The following is a 20,907-nucleotide window of genomic DNA, read 5'->3' as shown; positions in this document are numbered from 1 at the left end:
TTTGAAGGGAATGCTGTTAAAAACCGTTAATGAAATGCGGCACCGCTGACAAACCGATGTTAAAATGTTCCGAGTTGTGCGTTCAGTGGTGTAAGACAGAAGAGTGCGTGTGGTTCCTGTTGGGTTTGGTGCCTCTTCCTGTTGTTGTTTCTGCATCCACACACTTTCTGCTTCAGAGGCAACCGTTTTGACAGTCGCATCGCACTCCTTCGATCCCGGCCAGTCGCCGACGCACAGAGTGACTCTCTGGTGTAAGTCCTTCAGGTAGACGGCAGCTCCACCCGATCACATGACGGAGCACTGCTCTGCCGCCCCGGCTCCTGAGACCCCGGGGAGATTGAGGGACTCCATGTCAAAGTTAAAGCCTGCAGGCTAAAGGAGAAAAGAAAAAGGACTATCAAGAAACAATTCAGATTTAAAGGTGGGGTAGGTAAGTTTGAGAAACCGGTTCGAGATCGCTAGAATTTGAAAATACACAACCGGAGAAAATCTGCCACTTCCTCACAGAGCCCCTCCTCCAACACACACAACGCGCACATGACCAATGAGGGCAGAGATAAGTTTGTGCCCCGATGGAAGGCTGACAGGCAGGTAGGCCATCCAATCCGATTGGTTGTACTTTTTACAGTATTACGGCTTCTAAAGATGACATTTTTTATGGATTTTCTGTCAAAGCACTTCAGATATTCATTGCTATCGGGATGTTAAGAGTATTCCATGGAATATAACAAAAAGTGTATCTCGAGCCGGTTTCTCAAACTTACCTCCCCACCTTTAAGTAGTGGTAGCTATTCCTTTAATATTTAATCTATTGCAATTTGGGACTTATTGCGAGTTTTGCACCAGTATAATTATGTTCCTTTGCTTGTCGAGTATTTCAATACATTTGGTTAGTTTATAATAGAATTCTGAAAGTGAAGTAAAAAATAGAGCCAGTGCGATTATGTGGAGCGAGCACGGCACCAGACTTCGTTGAAAGATAACCTTTTCTCGCTACATTGCTTGACCGTACCGCGATAGATCAAATGTATTCTGATTGGAAGTATCCGCTCGTGTGGATTTGGGAAACTGCCAGGTAAACATTTGGGAAAGTAGCAGATAAAGAAGAAACTTGAAAAAAAAAAACGTGATTTGTTAGATTTGGGATTTGGTGTGATTTAATTGTATGTCTTTTAACTCTTCAACGTTCGCAATGTGAATAACATTTGTTGTATTATGTTGTATTTTGTACATTTTATATTATTTACTAAGGTCATAGACAGACAACATTGTTTTTGTTGTCGACAGAGCAGTGGAGAACTTACCGCATCGCCTGCCAGCTCTTTGGGGGGTTGGCCCAGGTCTTGCAGCTGAAGGTAAAAAGTGTTCAATTCTGTGATGAGTTTCGTTACGACAAACCAACTTCCATTGACATTAAAGTAAACAAGAGAACAGTTTGTAAGCTATGCACACTGGCAAGTAACATGATTATCTTTAATGTAGAGTTTCTTATTCACCACTGCCTCAGTCAGAAGCAGAGGGTGTGTACCTTTTGCATGAGGTCCATGATGCCCTCAAACGTGCCGTCTTTATCTGCTGCCCCACTTTCCTCCTTCTCAACTGATTGCAGATCTCTCCCATGATGTGGCCTGCTGCTCATAGCGCTGGTTGTCCTCCGGGCTGAGGCTTGGCTTGTTGGCCTCCAACCATTCTGGGTACTGTGAGGGGGAGAGGCATTTATCAGGGACACTCGGTCGAGGAACAACAGGCGATAGTGGACGCTCGGGAAACAGATGCACACCTTCGCAGTGATCTCTTTGAGAGACGGAATAAAGCACTTCCTTGGAGAGCAGATTCGGCATGATGGTCTGCATGATGGGCAGGATGTTCCCGTCGTCACCCGCCTCCTTCTCCACCCTCCTCCAATCCCAGGCCTTCAAGGGCCTTAACAAGGTCGTCTCCTGCTAGTCCGGATGTCTGTGAACAACACAGACAGTTGGGGAACTGCTCTCTGTCTGAATCACTAAATAACACTCCCTAGATCCTGACTCCCTCACCTGCAGGTTGTCCGCATTTTGGCCAGGCCACGAAGGGTATCTTTAAGACAGGAAGTGAATTCTTGTTGGGAGGCGGTGTCAGTGCCTATCCAGAGAACACACATAACATTTAGGGTACAAGAAACAGAACCGTACGCAGAGGAACAAGTCGAAACTACACATGACCCGCTGCAGAGCTTACCAACTTTGCCAGCTGCTTCGGACAGTTGTTGAAGTGCTGCAGTAACTCTGGCTCCTCACTGGCCAGCTCGGTCATGGCCTTCTCCCACTTCCTCCTTTGCCTGGGAAGCCCATGTCCCCCTCAAAGAGAGTCTCGAAGAGTTTGCAGTCTTCAAGCATTGGGGGTCTGCACAGGTGAAAAGAAAACATGTAAACGTATAGACACCTCAGCAAACACTGCGGGTGCTCACACCCACCTTTTGAAAAGAAAAGAATAATACTTTCTGTGCTAAATAACCTATTTTCCATCACACTCAACTCGATAATGGATCGACTGCAGGCCCGCCACTTCCTACACACAGATCACACAGACTGCGTGGGGCCTCACCTCGCGGAGGGGGCCTCACCTCGCGGAGGGGGCCTCACCTCGCGGAGGGGGCCTCACCTCGCGGAGGGGGCCTCACCTCGCGGAGGGGGCCTCACCTCGCGGAGGGGGCCTCAGCTCGCGGAGGGGGCCTCACCTCGCGGAGGGGGCCTCAGCTCGCGGAGGGGGGCCCTCAGCTCGCGGAGGGGGCCTCAGCTCGCGGAGGGGGCCACAGCTCGCGGAGGGGGCCACAGCTCGCGGAGGGGGCCTCAGCTCGCGAGGAGGCCTCACCTCGCGGAGGAGGCCTCACCTCGCGGAGGGGGGCCTCAGCCTCGGGAGGGGGCCTCATTTTGGGAAGGGAGACTCATCCGAAGCGCAAATGCGGCACCCTTTAATGCGCTTATGCGGGCGCAATTACTGTAACGGCCGCTCTACACTACAGGCATCAAAAAATCTTGAAGCTTGGGGCGTGTCTGAGGCTTGGCGATTCTCTCGCGCCCAAGGCGACCACAACCAATCAGGAATCTCCCGCCCGCCCCCGGGATACAAGCAATAGCAATGTTAAAACGAAGTGAACTGGATATAAAATCCCCAAACAGGCGAAAACCTACCAGTGTCACCCACTGTCCTCTGCCCCTCCCTCCATGCCTGTTCCTCCGGTTTTGTATCCCGTTAATAGTTTCTGGTCGTAAAGAACCGGGTGGATTTGCTACCGTAATTTCTCGTTGGAAATTATGAGGAAATGAACTGCGGTCTGGCTCTCCCTGCTTACACGCGGTTTTGATTGGCTAGCGCTTGGCTAGCACATCCAAATGCTAGCACATCCAAATGCCCATATGTTCCCCTTTACAGTTTGTAACAGGTAAACAAGGAAAGCTTTTGCTGGTCCTTTGAATGCTAGCTTCTCAAATTCCTTCCTGCATACAATGCATATACACACTTGATTGACAAGCAGCAGCCAGAAGAGAAGAACAATCCAGTTAGGAGAGAAAAGTTAGAAGAACAGTTGTAGCTTTGATTGTCTGCATTATACAGGCATCACATATCAAACAGACCTTCTCTGGACCGCTGGCTGAGGAGGAAGCCAGCGAGCAGCAGCAGCATCAGGTTCAGGGCTGCTGGAGGGACTGCTGTCTTGTCAAAGTCATCCAAGCAACTGAAAGAAAGGGATACAGTATGTCAATGGGCTTTAAGGATCCATTTGACAACACAAATGTATTCCATTATTTCTCTATTAGTTTACGCCCAAGCAGCAGACAAGAGTGGATACGTGTATATAAAACGTCTCCAAACAACTTGTGTAGAAAACTAGAAACCACTTTGTGTGCCCAAATACTATCTTCATATCTGTATTTCTACTATGCTGTGTGTTTTGTGTAATGCGTCTTATTTGAAGCAATCAATTACATATTTGAAATTGTCTTATATTTGTATTGTATGAATATAGATGAAACTAAATCTATGGGTTGATTCATTTCTAATAACATTTTAGCTTTTCGTGAAGCAAATATAATGTAAATGGTATAAATGCTTTGGTTCAGCGCCACAATGGTCTCGAAAATTAAATAAAGATAATTAAATCAACATCAGTAGGGTTTATTGCAGGACTATTGTTTTACAATGCATTACTTTCAGTGGACTTGCAATTGGAAGTTTGTAAAATACAGATATAAAAACCTATTTACAGTCAGTAAACACCATGATCGAGCCCAACTGGGATCAACACATGTACACAAAGGCGAGTAAAGACAAAGAAAATGCTATAACTATCAGTTCAGCCGCCATGTTAGATAATCAGGAGGATTAATATGTCTAACAGCAACTGTGGATTAAGTAAAAAAACATTCAAGGGCAAGATAGTGTGTGGAAACCGCTCTGTGGATCTGGGTGACAGCTAGCTAAGAAAAGCTAACAGTGCGCCATATCACACAAACACATGCAATAGAAACAAATGCTTTATTTATTTAGCACATGAAATCAGAGGCTGGGCAGCGGACAACTTTAAAATAATGTTATTTGTCGATATGTGGCACCCAGACGAGACATGGGAGGTCCCAGAGCGCATAAACTAACCCCTCTGACACCGGGGAGAGAGCCAAATCACAGCCGATTATTAGGACCCAACCCCCGGTGCTCCTGAGAGTAAAGACACGGTCGCGGTGCAGACTTAATGTCAACACTTACTGTCCAATAATTCGTCCAATTCTGCATCGTGTCCAGTGGACTGCTCTCCTGTTCCTGACGCCATGATGTTACCCTTTCCTACAAACACCCACCGGGCTCTGGAAACTGACGTTGCTGTCGTGACGTCTATGGTCGTGACTAAACGTCGCATACACGATTACGTCATCACGTCATCAGGGCTGGGTTTTAAATCTGGCGTCATCTGGTGGCAATAAGGACACAATAATAATAATAATAAAATATAAAATAAAATATGAATACAAAAACAAATATGAATAATAATTCAATTAATAATAACAATCATCATATAAATAATCAGAATAATATCATTTATATAACTTTTCATAACAAATAACTAGGTGTTTTGCATGAAAATATATAGACAATCATTATAAATACAAAAAAACTAAGTCTCAAATTATAAAACCATGAACAAAATAAGCTAAACATGCTTTTACCAACATTGTCATGTGCCACTTCATTTATTTATATAGCAGCTGTGCTTTATGGCCCAGCGTCAAGACAAACAACACCAGACAGCTGAGAATCAACACTAACACACCAACTGCCCTCTCTGAAATAAATCTGTCAATTACATCGACAACAAATACACACTCACGGGACATGCGTCTCTATATTTAATGCAAATAGGTTTATGTTTATTAAAAGACATAGAAAGTTTCGTTTGAGAATCTGAAAATTATTTTGGACCTTTTTAGTTTCACCTTCACCTCTAACCAGGATGAGTGCGAGACTGTTCCCGTCCCAACTTTCCTTTCGTTGGACTGAACAAAACTGTTATTCATGTTAGGACCCAACACAGGGGATGTTTTTTTATTTCCAAAGGCTGGACAGACCTCACTAATAACGCAGGCTCCAAACTTTTTTTTATAGAACTGCCAACATTTGCTAAATTAAGACTAAATCAACTTAATCTCTTGGTATTTTCAATGAGAAGGACTTGAAGTCAGTGATGATTTGGAAAATGTCTCCCTTTGGCTTTACAGTGGGCAAGAAACATTTAAAGTGACGTTCACTGTAACCTAGCTCAATTAATCGTATTTTAATCGCAATTACGATTTTGGCTTGCAACGATTATGAAAACAACGTAATCGAAATAAAACGATTATTATCTTTTCTTAAATTATTATATATATCTTTTTTTTTGTATTGGTTTTTCAGTTGAATTAAAGTTCAGGGTAATCAACTGTTAAAAACATACTGTTCTTTGTACAATTAATCTTGTCTTATTCTGTAGGGGGGTTAACAAAAAAATGGACAACCTGCAATTTTTTGTCACTGAAACTGAAACTGTAGGCCTATGTGTTGTTTAAGAAAAAGGAAAATAAATGTAAAAAAAAAAAAAAAACATACTGTTCACATTTCTGTGCTCCAATAAATGGATGTTTTCAAAGTCAATGAATAATCACATTTAATAATCGCAATTACAATGATTGACCCAAATAATCGAGATGATGATTCAGCCCTACTCCAGCCTACCATCCCTTCACAGGTGTAACTGGAGCATCTAAGCATTACTGTAGATGTAGGCAAAAGAGCACGGGCACAAAGAGGCGTAAATAAAACATGTTTTAAAAGAAGTTCAAAACGTTCTGTGGACCACCTGTAAAAGTCACGGTTTGATTCACGAACACAACAGACACTCACCTCTAGAACATGCTTGACAACCGCATCCGAGGCACCGAACAAGTCGACACCAGAGATGCCGCGCACGTCCGTCTCCACAGCGCCGGGAGACAGGTTCTTCTTCCTCAGACCTGGAACCAACAATCAGGGCATCGCGTGCAAGGTAGGAGCCATATTCATGTTACACAAGGCACAACCACAATACAGGGGGAGGAAGAAAAACATGAAAGACAAGGAACAGCTGGTTAACATTGTGAAATATAAAAGCAACATCACATGAGAGGAGAAGGAGTTCTTAAGGGGAGAGCTGTTGGACTACCGGACACACACACGGGGTGGAAACACGGCAAACACAACCTGTGCTCCCTCACTGCCCGCCACCTTGAGTCTGGAAACAATCATGGCTGTAAGAGTACTGCTGATTGGGTTAGTGAATCACAGGAGACCAATCACACCCAGGATCTGATTGGATCGCAGAGAAAGATACTTTCCAGACTCAGATGAGATCAGGAGTGAAATGATCGAGAAAGCACAGGACGCATCCATGACTCCTGCCCATTAACACAAAGGTGGTGAACGGGTAGCTCGACAGCACAAAGAGACGGCAACAGGAACCCATGTACAGGTGTGGATGTTTCCAGGGGGAGCATGGGACAAGGTGGACACAGGGAGCGTGTGGCTGATGAGGGTGGGATGGGGGGGGCTTGGCGTTGTAAGGACGTGCTCTGATGGGGCGTCGGACGTCAGGAATGTGAGGATTCATTCCGAGAGGCTCATGCGTGTTTCCGCAGATGCTCAGGTCGCATGCAGCTTCGAATCGGACACGTCATTAATGGGTTAGAAATTAAGTTGGTAACAATGTGGCGACTTCTTCTGCAAGAGATATTAACAGTTGTATATTTACAGTTATATTCTAAGATGTAGAGCCGGCCGTGCAAAGTCATGCCGGGAAGAGTAAACAAATATTTCGAAATAAGTACTGGGTGAGTTTTGGTTTTAAAAAGAGAGTCTTTTCAAACCAGTTAGTTGGTTGTTGATGCATTTTATACCAATGCAAAAAAGGTCTACCAGTACGGGAAGAGGCATTCACTTCCTACACTGGGAGTACGGGTGCAAAGCGAGTCTTTCGTGTTTAACGGATGCCGTGCATTCGGGTCAAGCGTGACAAGTCTGCACTATGGTTCAACAAGGTGTGATGTTAAAAGCAACTCTTAAAAGCCGTGTGTATAAATACAATCAGGCTTTATGCTAGTAATGAGAAAGCCCGTAAATCCCCAGGACATGGATCGACATGTTACTCATCGTCACATGCAAGAAAGTGATAGTAGATGCAAGTGAATTAATGGTTTGGTTAGAGAGGAGACAAGAAACACGGAGCAAGAGATACCATCAACAAAACACAGATTCAAGGAGCATGCAGAGACGCAGAAACACTCCCACTTGTACTTAAACCGCTCTGATTCAGAACACGTTCAGACAGTGCGGTATTTTGTTAGAAAATACCACACTTAAATATGTTGACTATCGACTATTTCCCTTGGTGTCGTTCCCAAAAGGAGGTGTTTCTGCAGACAGCCCAGAGAGATGTGTCCTACAATAAGGAGAGGAAGAACGTAGGAATTTGCTTGATCCGGTTCCTGCTTCTTCCTCGTCCGTTATACCACTCTGCCCTCCCACCCCTTCCTCCACCCAGCCCGCTGTCCTCTGGCCAGCCGCCCCCGGGCCCTCACCGGAAATATCCCACACTCGCACGGTCTGATCCAGACTGGCAGACACCACCAGGTCCTCAGAGGGGTGGAACTGGGCGCACATCACATAGTGGTTATGGCCGGTCAGCACACTGTGGATGAGGAGAAAGAGGAATGTAGATATAAAAACATATACGAACGAAGGTCTTCTTAAAATGTTCAGGGCAACAATCGTGATGATATTCATTTGTTCCCATAAAAGAGAGACTGAGTCTGACCAGACGCAGGTCCTGGACTGCCAGTTCCAGATGCGAATGGTCTGGTCATCCGAGGCGCTCAGAATCCAGGGGTAGTCCTGCAGAAAGGGAAATGGTTGAATTAATTAATACATTTCAGATCGACATGTTTTTGCATGGATGACAATTACAAAAAATAGGAAGAAGATGTTTTTTAAAGTGGCAAAACAACTCACATGGTGGAAGAAAGTGGTTCTGATGTAGTCCAGGTGCCCGAGGAGAGTGAAGAGGCAGCGTCTCAGCTTGTAGTTCCACACCTGGTTGAAAATATCAATATTTACCCACTATATACACATGTATAACTACTGATGTAACCTAATATCTATATGGAATAATACTACACTTCATTTGTTAATTGACCCATATGGACAAAGTCTAGTTCAACGGCAACACTGCCAGTGGACTTGAACAACGGACGTTTTGTTGTCGTGTTGTGTTGTCGTTTTATGTTGCTTTCTTCCCCGTATTTATTGTTTCCTTTCTGTTGTGTGCTATATGTTGTTGTGTTTGTTATAGGGCTGTGCGATTATGGCAACAATCATAAGCACGATTATTTTGGTCAATAATTGATATCACGATTATTAAATACGATTATTCATTGACTTTGAAAACATCCATTTATTGAACTTTAAAACAAATACAAATAATAATTTCAACAGTATCTTTTTAACTGTCGATTACCCTGAACGTATAATTCAACTGAAAAACCAATATAAAAATAAATGATAGTTATATTTAAATAAATAATATCAAAATAATAAATACCAATAAACAAGATCAATATTTTGGAGCGCACTTCAACAAGCTACTAAACATATGTAAATATGATAAATACAAATAAGACTAAAATAAATTAGATCAACTATGCTGTCACAACCAAGCAAAGCAAAATAATCGTTTTTTCGATTACGTTGTTTTCGTAATTGTGGCAGGCCAAAATCGTAATTGTGTTTTAAAATACTATTAATTGCACAGCCCTAGTTGTTAGATAATTATTTTATGAATATATGTGTATTTGATCTGCGTACACTTGTCCGTTTCATGAAATATATTTGTGACAACATGCCATACCTTAATTTGTGTAGTCATCTCCTCCAACACAAACAGAGGCTGCTGTTTGTGGAAGTCAATTCCTCTGACGGGGCCTGTGGGAAGAGAGTATCCATTACACCATGTAACAATCTACATTAGCATAACCACTGGATCCTCAGCTAAAACGCTGGCATTCCTTACCATCATGCTCGTCAAACTTGTCAATCAGTGTGCACATCCGATAGTCCCACAGCTGGATGACTCCGTTGTGCAAACTTGCAAGAACCCATGGCCTCTTAGGATGGAAACTCAGGCCCTGAATTATTAAAAACAGCTGATCAACTCTCTCATAAAGGCAGGTGAAATCAGACATATACACCTAAAACAGTGACAGGTCGGCTTATAACTGTTTAATGACAGTAATTAAGCTGTAATAACTTTTATCCATGTACTTTTTCTTTTAATGTTTTTTGTATTAGCTTTTCTTTTTAATGACTGATTTTAAAGGCCATTTTCTTAATGTCTTTCATTTTTTGTAAAGCACTTAGAATTGCCTTGTGATGAAAAGTGCTATATAAATAAACTTGCCTTGCCTTGCATCAAGTGGTCAAGTGTAGCTAAATACTGTAACTGAGTTCAAGTTAGCTGTCGTTACTGTAGTACTAGACTAACGAGCGTACAGTTAAGTGTCCGTTCAAACACAATCAAATTGAGCACATTGCGTGACATTATTGCTTTAGTTTGGATTTTGTAACATATAAAATACTCAAACGAGCATTGAATTAATTCACAGGCGTTACTTTAACATAATACCAAGTGAGCCGGATAAACGTAGTTGCTAACGTTAGCTTCTAAGCTAACAGATGGAAAACTCTTACCTTTGACACGGGCCGACTTCGTCTCGAATTTGGTTAACATCTCGACCTGATGTTAATTACAAGTCTCAGTGTTAATGATATCGTTTAATTAACTCCCACGAATGATTAAAACAAGTGAATTAATCAACCAGACAGGCGAACTCAGGCGGTTAGAGCGTCCTTCGCCCCTTTAGCCGATTCTCTTACTTCCTACACGTAGCCCGTTATGGTCTTCCGGTAACGGGAACAATAAAGTTTTGCAGTGAGACTTTGACGCAGAAAGCTCCACGGCGGCGGAAGGTAGAAATACAACACGTAGAACTGAGCTGACAGGAGAACACATGGGAGTTCTCGTGACTTTATTATGGTATCTAATCTAGAAAAGTGTATTTCTACAGTCTGGTTAGACTTTAGACCGGTGTCTTTGAGGGAACTGTACACATAAGACTGTGAAGGATTAAAGCTGCCATTTAAATAAATAAATATCTAAGGCCTCCATTTTCAAAAACATGTGCAAGTAATTAGAACATAAACAAATATTGATAGTAAATATAGAAAATATATGTTTTTTTAATTTGACAAATAACCTGTTTGTAATATTCATTCATTTTCACAAATTATGAATATACAATTTATTTTCTGTTTACAATTATTTCAGTTCTTATTTGTATTAAAGGTTTTCTAAGTGCAGTATTTACATACTCTACTTAGTAAAGAGTACCACCATGCATACATACTCTGTTATCACTACTTTTATAAACTGATCATAGCTTTGTATGCTAAATGTATCATATTTAATAAATACATAAAGTACCATTACATGGAAATAATCAAATGGAAGAATTTATAAATTGCAATGATAATCCACAACAACAACAAATATTGCATGATACCATTATTTAATTTCATATATGTACAAAACAAAACAAAATAGCGTCAAATAACAGGATGCATTTTTTAACGGTGCTCTCGGCGTGTTTGCATCGGCCCTGAGAGTTAAATAGATTGCACCCCCCAGTATGGACGTCCACAGAAGCCTCCCCGCCGCATTTCAGACCTCTTTTCAGTGCATGGCTGACTGCATCCTTTCACAGCACCCCTTTATTATACAGGTGTTGATGAGCTGATGGTCGTGTGATTGCTAGATGTCTCTCTGTGGTCCCAGCGGTACATTCAGTCCACTGGCAACAGAAGCTGGTGAGAAGAGGCTGCGAGGGTACACACACCCACCAAGCACGGCCGACATGTTAACAGGCTGTTGATGTTTCACCCACAGTGCATTTGAATGAATTACAGCCATGTTTTTATCCTTGCGTCACATCATTTAACGCTAAGCACTCCTTTTCCGGAAAGAACATGATGTACTTTTACCGGAAGGTGCCGGATAAGTGTACGCGTTCAGGTGGTAAACACTCCAAATACCCCTCAATATTGTATCTTTCCCTGCAGGGATCCCATACCAGAGAATCACTCTGCAAATTATAAACACCGGGAATCACAGAAACTCTACACGATAACGATCACCGTCATCACAGCAAAAGGCATACGGGAGTCATCATCTCATCACTTCAAATACACTACTGGGAACGGGGGTTAAAACTCTTGGGGAACGGCTCTCGTTAAATGTAGCTGGCTGAATTACAGTAAGCGCTTTATTCCTCCTTAATCTTTTAATTGTTTAATAATTAACAAATGTACACTCCTTTTTTCACAACGTCCTTACATGTTAATAAGTACTTATCTGGTTAGTCACATCCTCCACAGCCGGCACAGGATCAGAGGTGTGTGGCTCACGAAGTGGTAGTTGGTGTAAACATTGGGTGATATTGCAAAAATTCCCATCATTTTAAAACTATTACGCGATTGGGTGAATGAGAAACTTAAAACAATCATTTAAAGTAATTTTGCAAAAGGCACCATTTTGACCTGTTAAGTGTTTCGATAGATCTGACCGTGACGATAGACAGTATTGAGTAAGAACGGCAGTGCTATTTTCTTTTGAAGGGAATGCTGTTAAAACCGTTAATGAAATGCGGCACCCGCTGACAAACCGATGTTAAAATGTTCCGAGTTGTGCGTTCAGTGGTGTAAGACAGAAGAGTGCGTGTGGTTCCTGTTGGGTTTGGTGCCTCTTCCTGTTGTTGTTTCTGCATCCACACACTTTCTGCTTCAGAGGCAACCGTTTGACAGTCGCATCGCACTCCTTCGATCCCGGCCAGTCGCCGACGCACAGAGTGACTCTCTGGTGTAAGTCCTTCAGGTAGACGGCAGCTCCACCCGATCACATGACGGAGCACTGCTCTGCCGCCCCGGCTCCTGAGACCCCGGGGAGATTGAGGGACTCCATGTCAAAGTTAAAGCCTGCAGGCTAAAGGAGAAAAGAAAAAGGACTATCAAGAAACAATTCAGATTTAAAGGTGGGGTAGGTAAGTTTGAGAAACCGGTTCGAGATCGCTAGAATTTGAAAATACACAACCGGAGAAAATCTGCCACTTCCTCACAGAGCCCCTCCTCCAACACACACAAACGCGCACATGACCAATGAGGGCAGAGATAAGTTTGTGCCCCGATGGAAGGCTGACAGGCAGGTAGGCCATCCAATCCGATTGGTTGTACTTTTTACAGTATTACGGCTTCTACAGATGACATTTTTTATGGATTTTCTGTCAAAGCACTTCAGATATTCATTGCTATCGGGATGTTAAGAGTATTCCATGGAATATAACAAAAAGTGTATCTCGAGCCGGTTTCTCAAACTTACCTACCCCACCTTTAAGTAGTGGTAGCTATTCCTTTAATATTTAATCTATTGCAATTTGGGACATTATTGCGAGTTTTGCACCAGTATAATTATGTTCCTTTGCTTGTCGAGTATTTCAATCATTTGGTTAGTTTATAATAGAAATTCTGAAAGTGAAGTAAAAAATAGAGCCAGTGCGATTTATGTGGAGCGAGCACGGCACCAGACTTCGTTGAAAAGATAACCTTTTCTCGCTACATTGCTTGACCGTACCGCGATAGATCAAATGTATTCTGATTGGAAGTATCGCTCGTGTGGATTTGGGAAACTGCCAGGTAAACATTTGGGAAAGTAGCAGATAAAGAAGAAACTTGAAAAAAAAAAACGTTATTTGTTAGATTTGGGATTTGGTGTGATTTAATTGTATGTCTTTTAACTCTTCAACGTTCGCATGTGAATAACATTTGTTGTATTATGTTGTATTTTGTACATTTTATATTATTTACTAAGGTCATAGACAGACAACATTGTTTTTGTTGTCGACAGAGCAGTGGAGAACTTACCGCATCGCCTGCCAGCTCTTTGGGGGGTTGGCCCAGGTCTTGCAGCTGAAGGTAAAAGTGTTCAATTCTGTGATGAGTTTCGTTACGAACAAACCAACTTCCATTGACATTAAAGTAAACAAGAGAACAGTTTGTAAGCTATGCACACTGGCAAGTAACATGATTATCTTTAATGTAGAGTTTCTTATTCACCACTGCCTCAGTCAGAAGCAGAGGGTGTGTACCTTTTGCATGAGGTCCATGATGCCCTCAAACGTGCCGTCTTTATCTGCTGCCCCACTTTCCTCCTTCTCAAACTGATTGCAGATCTCTCCCATGATGTGGGCCTGCTGCTCATAGCGCTGGTAGTCCTCCGGGCTGAGGCTTGGCTTGTTGGCCTCCAACCATTCTGGGTACTGTGAGGGGGAGAGGCATTTATCAGGGACACTCGGTCGAGGAACAACAGGCGATAGTGGACGCTCGGGAAACAGATGCACACCTTCGCAGTGATCTCTTTGAGAGACGGATAAAGCACTTCCTTGGAGAGCAGATTCTGCATGATGGTCTGCATGATGGGCAGGATGTTCCCGTCGTCACCGCCTCCTTCTCCACCCTCCTCCAATCCCAGGCCTTCAAGGGCCTTAACAAGGTCGTCTCCTGCTAGTCCGGATGTCTGTGAACAACACAGACAGTTGGGGAACTGCTCTCTGTCTGAATCACTAAATAACACTCCCTAGATCCTGACTCCCTCACCTGCAGGTTGTCCGCATTTTTGGCCAGGCCACGAAGGGTATCTTTAAGACAGGAAGTGAATTCTTGTTGGGAGGCGGTGTCAGTGCCTATCCAGAGAACACACATAACATTTAGGGTACAGAAACAGAACCGTACGCAGAGGAACAAGTCGAAACTACACATGACCCGCTGCAGAGCTTACCAACTTTGCCAGCTGCTTCGGACAGTTTGTTGAAGTGCTGCAGTAACTCTGGCTCCTCACTGGCCAGCTCGGTCATGGCCTTCTCCCACTCCTCCTTTGCCTGGGAAGCCATGTCCCCCTCAAAGAGAGTCTCGAAGAGTTTGCAGTCTTCAAGCATGGGGGTCTGCACAGGTGAAAAGAAAACATGTAAACGTATAGACACCTCAGCAAACACTGCGGGTGCTCACACCCACCTTTTGAAAAGAAAAGAATAATACTTTCTGTGCTAAATAACCTATTTTCCATCACACTCAACTCGATAATGGATCGACTGCAGGCCCGCCCCTTCCTACACACAGATCACACAGACTGCGTGGGGCCTCACCTCGCGGAGGGGGCCTCACCTCGCGGAGGGGGCCTCACCTCGCGGAGGGGGCCTCACCTCGCGGAGGGGGCCTCAGCTCGCGGAGGGGGCCTCACCTCGCGGAGGGGGCCTCAGCTCGCGGAGGGGGCCTCACCTCGCGGAGGGGGCCTCACCTCGCGGAGGGGGCCTCAGCTCGCGGAGGGGGCCTCAGCTCGCGGAGGGGGCCACAGCTCGCGGAGGGGGCCACAGCTCGCGGAGGGGGCCTCAGCTCGCGGAGGAGGCCTCACCTCGCGGAGGAGGCCTCACCTCGCGGAGGGGGCCTCAGCTCGCGGAGGGGGCCTCATTTTGGGAAGGGAGACTCATCCGAAGCGCAAATGCGGCACCCTTTAATGCGCTTATGCGGCGCAATTACTGTAACGGCCCGTCTACACTACAGGCATCAAAAAATCTTGAAGCTGGGCGTGTCTGAGGCTTGGCGATTTCTCGCGCCCAAGGCGACCAACAACCAATCAGGAATCTCCCGCCCGCCCCCGGGATACAAAGCAATAGCAATGTTAAAACGAAGTGAACTGGATATAAAATCCCCAAACAGGCGAAAACCTACCAGTGTCACCCACTGTCTCTGCCACCTCCCTCCATGCCTGGTTCCTCCGGTTTGTATCCCGTTAATAGTTCTGGTCGTAAAGAACCGGGTGATTTGCTACCGTAATTTCTCGTTTGGAATATGAGGAAATGAACTGCGGTCTGGCTCTCCCTGCTTACACGCGGTTTGATTGGCTAGCGCTTGGCTAGCACATCCAAATGCTAGCACATCCAAATGCCCATATGTTTCCCTTTACAGTTTGTAACAGGTAAACAAGGAAAGCTTTTGCTGGTCCTTTGAATGCTAGCTTCTCAAATTCCTTCCTGCATACAATGCATACACACTTGATTGACAAGCAGCAGCCAGAAGAGAAGAACAATCCAGTTAGGAGAGAAAAGTTAGAAGAACAGTTGTAGCTTTGATTGTCTGCATTATACAGGCATCACATATCAAACAGACCTTCTCTGGACCGCTGGCTGAGGAGGAAGCAGCAGCAGCAGCAGCAGCATCAGGTTCAGGGGCTGCTGGAGGGACTGCTGTCTTGTCAAAGTCATCCAAAGCACCTGAAAGAAAGGGATAACATTATGTCAATGGGCTTTTAAGGAGTCATTTTACAACACAAATGTATTCCATTATTTCTCTATTAGTTTACGCCCAAGCAGCAGAAGAGGGATAACGTGTATATAAAATGTCTCCAAACAACTTGTGTAGAAAACTAGAAACCACTTTGTGTGCCCAATATCTATCTTCATATCTTGTATTTCTACTATGCTGTGTGTTTTGTGTAATGCGTCTTATTTGAAGCAATCAATTACATATTTGAAATTGTCTTATATTTGTAATTGTATGAATATAGATGAAACTAAATCTATGGGTTGATTCATTTCTAATAACATTTTAGCTTTTCGTGAAGCAAATATAATGTAAATGGTATAAATGCTTTGGTTCAGCGCCACAATGGTCTCGAAAATTAAATAAAGATAATTAAATCAACATCAGTAGGGTTTATTGCAGGACTATTGTTTTACAATGCATTACTTTCAGTGGACTTGCAATTGGAAGTTTGTAAAATACAGATATAAAAACCTATTTACAGTCAGTAAACACCATGATCGAGCCCAACTGGGATTCAACACATGTACACAAAGGCGAGTAAAGACAAAGAAAATGCTATAACTATCAGTTCAGCCGCCATGTTAGATAATCAGGAGGATTAATATGTCTAACAGCAACTGTGGATTAAGTAAAAAAACATTCAAGGGCAAAGATAGTGTGTGGAAACCGCTCTGTGGATCTGGGTGACAGCTAGCTAAGAAAGCTAACAGTGCGCCATATCACACAAACACATGCAATAGAAACAAATGCTTTATTTATTTAGCACATGAAATCAGAGGCTGGGCAGCGACAACTTTAAAATAATGTTATTTTGTCGATATGTGGCACCCAGACGAGACATGGGAGGTCCCAGAGCGCATAAACTAACCCCTCTGACACCGGGGAGAGAGCCAAATCACAGCCGATTATTAGGACCCAACCCCCGGTGCTCCTGAGAGTAAAGACACGGTCGCGGTGCAGACTTAATGTCAACACTTACTGTCCAATAATTCGTCCAATTCTGCATCGTGTCCAGTGGACTGCTCTCCTGTTCCTGACGCCATGATGTTACCCTTTCCTACAAACACCCACCGGGCTCTGGAAACTGACGTTGCTGTCGTGACGTCTATGGTCGTGACTAAACGTCGCATACACGATTACGTCATCACGTCATCAGGGCTGGGTTTTAAATCTGGCGTCATCTGGTGGCAATAAGGACACAATAATAATAATAATAAAATATAAAATAAAATATGAATACAAAAACAAATATGAATAATAATTCAATTAATAATAACAATCATCATTATAAAATAATCAGAATAATATCATTTATATAACTTTTCATAACAAATAACTAGGTGTTTTGCATGAAAATATATAGACAATCATTATAAATACAAAAAAACTAAGTCTCAAATTTATAAAACCATGAACAAAATAAGCTAAACATGCTTTTACCAACATTGTCAATGTGCCACTTCATTTATTTATATAGCAGCTGTGCTTTATGTGATAGAGAAAAAGACAACTGAAACAAACAACAAACGTGTACAAATGTTAAAATATCTTTAAATAAACAGTAATATAATTAATAAAATAATACTACTATGTAAAAACCGATGTTTAAAGATGAAAATTTAAGAAAATGACATTACTCCAAATAAGCTGGTTTTTTCAGATAGTGCTTGTCAATGCATTTATTTACTTAAATAGACTACTATAGTTTTATATACAACGTAGATATTATAAACAACGTAAGGAATGTAAGCACATGTGCATATGAGAACATGACTTCCACCGTTTCTCTTTCTGAGAGTTTCTTTTAACAGGGGCAGGAAACGCATCAATTTACAGTAAATAAAACGGTTGTCATGGGTAGCAACTGCTGTAGCTAAGCAACGCAAACAAATAATCCCAGAATGCGATGATTCAGATTAGAGCATCGACAAATATTTAGTGTTATCTGGACCGTGTGGTTAGTAACGCTGATGAAACCATGTTAAAATAAACCTGACGTGATGTTCATGAGTAATTCCTGTAAAGGGGGTTTCACAACTAATGACCGCTTTCTGTTACATCATGTAGCTAATTTGCTCCCAAGCAACTAAGACTGCTATGAGACCACTTGAGGTTCTTTATAAACAAGCCTTAAAAGTTATGGATAGAAAGTCATTAAAACACCATCATTGCAATATACTGTCCAAATACAAACTTTTCAGTTTTGATAGTCTTGTTCTACTTTCCCGAGTTCGATTGAGAATCATTCACAATTCTACAACACCACCGTTGAGGAGCTTTTTTCAGCTTCGCCGTGAGCAGAGTTTCAGAAACTCCCTCTGAGGCGCACTGCCTTTGGACGATCAGCATTTTCGTTTACGGCCATCAAGCACTGGAATACTCTTCCAGTTGAACTTAAAACCGGTACTGATTTTAACTCGTTTTCTTATGGTGCAAAAAAAAGTGTATTTGAAGTGTACTAAGTATTATGTTCGTAACCTGTATTCAAATCAGGCTTTATAATTAGTAAGTGTATTTTTCAACTATGTATTCATTTATTGAGCTGTACTTAAATCAGGTTTTAAAATTGTTTGACTGATAGAGATCATGCAATGTTATTATTTGTTTATTGATTGTTATGAACCTGCCTGAGGACCACAGATGGAAATTAGCTATTAGCTATAATCTGGCATATTGCATCTCTTCTCTTTGCTGAGATTAATGTTTTTTGTATGCATGGTCTTTCTATAAATAAATACATATATTATTATTAATTCAAGAAATTGGCGGTTAATCCCTAATTTTACGGTTTAAGGTGTTAGCCATCTCACATTATTTATAGGTTTTAATCAGAGGTGGAACAAGTACTCAGATCTTGTACTTTGTATAAATAAAAGTATCAGAGTGTAGGAATACTCTGTTACAAGTAAAACTCCTGCATTCAAAATGTTACTCAAGTAAAAGTAGAAAAGTATTAGCAACAAAATATACTTAAAGTACCGAAAGTAAAAGTAGTCATTGTGCAGATTGGTCCATTTCAGAATAATATGATGTGTTTTATAATAATTGATCATTAAAGTGTTCTCAAAGCTGGTGAAGGTGCAGCTAGTTTGAATGACTTTGTATACTGCAGGGTAGCTTGTGACTTTACTCCAGGTGGAACTAAAGTCTGATTTAAGAGTTGATTATTCACATTATTAATCCAAAGTAACTAACGGTATTAAATAAATGTAGTGGAGTAAAAGTACACCATTTACCTCGGAATTGAAGTGGGGTAGAATTGCAAAGTAGCAACAATTGAAAATACTCAAGTAGAGTACAAGTAACTCCAAATTGTACTTAATTAGGCTACTTGAGTAAAAGTACTTTACACCACTGGTTTGAACACACTCTATGGGATGTGTTCATCATTAAACAATGAATTGCATTAGAGAAATAAACAATCCTCTTTTGTTTCATTAACTACATTTTGTGACTCATGAAAGTTAACATGTATTTCCAATAACAGGGGTCAAAACGTAATATATAATTTAGTGTTTAAAACCTCCCAGCTGTCAATCACTGTTATGATTCACATATTCATTTATTATTGAATAAACTATATTTTTTGGAGGAATTAATGATGAATGTTGCTCAATTTATTTATTTTATGTTTTGTGAGCTGAGCTGTGTGATTGTATATTTTATGTATCTCTCTGTACCACACTTTGGTCTGGAGGTTTTAAAGTGCTATATAAATAAAGTTGGATTGGATTGGAAGATGCTTGCTCACCCTCCTTCAAATTTGAAGTAATTATACTATCATCATATATCAAAATTCAAAAGATTCAAAGGAACAGTTCAGCGCCCCACGACTTTACTGCAAACAGTTCAACCTTGACTTTACATCAGAAAGAACAAACATTAAAGAAATGACTAACTGCATCAGTTAGGGTTAAAAAACGTGTATTCAGCTAAAACATAAACATCGCTGCAGTTATTATCCAGTGGAAAGTCCTTACCTACTGGCCCAGTTAAATCAAAGTGGTTACTTTGATTTAACTGGGTAGTGTAGTTTTACACACCGTCTTATTTGACTTTCTCAGGACTTAAAACTGTTTTTGGGGGAAGACCCCCACAAAGAAAAAATATATATACACACATACAAGGTCATCATCTTAACAGTTTGTTATGCTCATCTGTGAGCAGAGCATCAAGTTGGCAGGCTGAATGCGGCGATTACCATTTTGTTCAGCACAACGCCTCACAAACTGATTAGATCCAAAGCTTTAGTGCGACTCTTCTCTGTCATTGTAGACTGCAAATACCTCATTCCTTCCGTCTACTTGTGTCCGAATCCAAATGCTTCTCGTTTTGCGCCGTTCAAATGAAATCCCTGCCAATCATATTTCCACGCTCGCGCCGTGGCCGGGGGAGGGGTTACAAGCGTCTATGGTTACAAGGCTATCTTTTGCTGCATTCACTTGCAGTCGGACATTAGAGATTTTCTCTCATAAATGTCCGATGAGCCACAACTTTTCTTTCAAAACAAAGCGGGGGAGTTGATTCTAAAATGTTGAGTAAAACGTTGTACACGAACTATATGGAGAAATGTCACCAACATTTAAAAAAATATTATTAATACATTAATTGCCTACATTTAGGGTGGCAACTAGTGGCAAGGCATTTTTTCTGAGGTGGCAGCTGCCACCCCGTGCCACCCCGTAGAACCGCCACTGCATGTAATTAAACAAATCAATAAAGTTAACCTTTACTTTAAATAACAGGGGTCAACATTGAGAATATTTACTGGTTAAAAACACCCTCTTCTTACAACCAAAAGTGATTTTTTTTATGAATAAAACATGAATTTAACTTTGGATGTGTTGCTTTTTACGATGCTGTGTAAACATATATACAATAGTGTAC

General features: G+C 42.0%; 2 protein-coding genes and 1 pseudogene across 2 annotated transcripts; all 3 read right to left on the bottom strand.

The window, feature by feature from the left end:
• Positions 1–25: 25 nt before the first annotated feature.
• Positions 26–2,004, bottom strand: LOC117462619 (peroxisomal biogenesis factor 19-like; annotated as a pseudogene).
• A 1,593-nt stretch (positions 2,005–3,597) lies between these two features.
• LOC117462618 (coatomer subunit alpha-like) lies at positions 3,598–9,463 on the bottom strand. The gene is made up of 7 exons (XM_034104890.2): positions 9,446–9,463; positions 8,551–8,631; positions 8,357–8,433; positions 8,121–8,230; positions 6,331–6,521; positions 4,905–4,945; positions 3,598–3,715 (listed from the first exon to the last, which is right to left on the bottom strand). Exons 1-7 carry the CDS (start codon positions 9,461–9,463, stop codon positions 3,598–3,600), a joined length of 636 nt encoding a protein of 211 aa, XP_033960781.2.
• Positions 9,464–11,145: 1,682 nt separating this feature from the next.
• Positions 11,146–17,133, bottom strand: LOC117462770 (peroxisomal biogenesis factor 19-like). Its single transcript, XM_034105087.2, has 8 exons — positions 17,000–17,133; positions 15,865–15,968; positions 14,480–14,642; positions 14,299–14,384; positions 14,045–14,218; positions 13,791–13,961; positions 13,567–13,611; positions 11,146–12,631 (listed from the first exon to the last, which is right to left on the bottom strand). Exons 1-8 carry the CDS (start codon positions 17,061–17,063, stop codon positions 12,545–12,547), a joined length of 894 nt encoding a protein of 297 aa, XP_033960978.1. The 5' UTR covers positions 17,064–17,133; the 3' UTR covers positions 11,146–12,544.
• Positions 17,134–20,907: the final 3,774 nt, after the last annotated feature.

This window comes from Pseudochaenichthys georgianus, chromosome 17 (genome assembly GCF_902827115.2).
Source record: "Pseudochaenichthys georgianus chromosome 17, fPseGeo1.2, whole genome shotgun sequence".
NCBI classification, from domain to species: domain Eukaryota; kingdom Metazoa; phylum Chordata; class Actinopteri; order Perciformes; family Channichthyidae; genus Pseudochaenichthys; species Pseudochaenichthys georgianus.
Note: the sequence above shows the minus strand (reverse complement) of the source record. Positions and strands in the feature narration are given on the sequence as shown.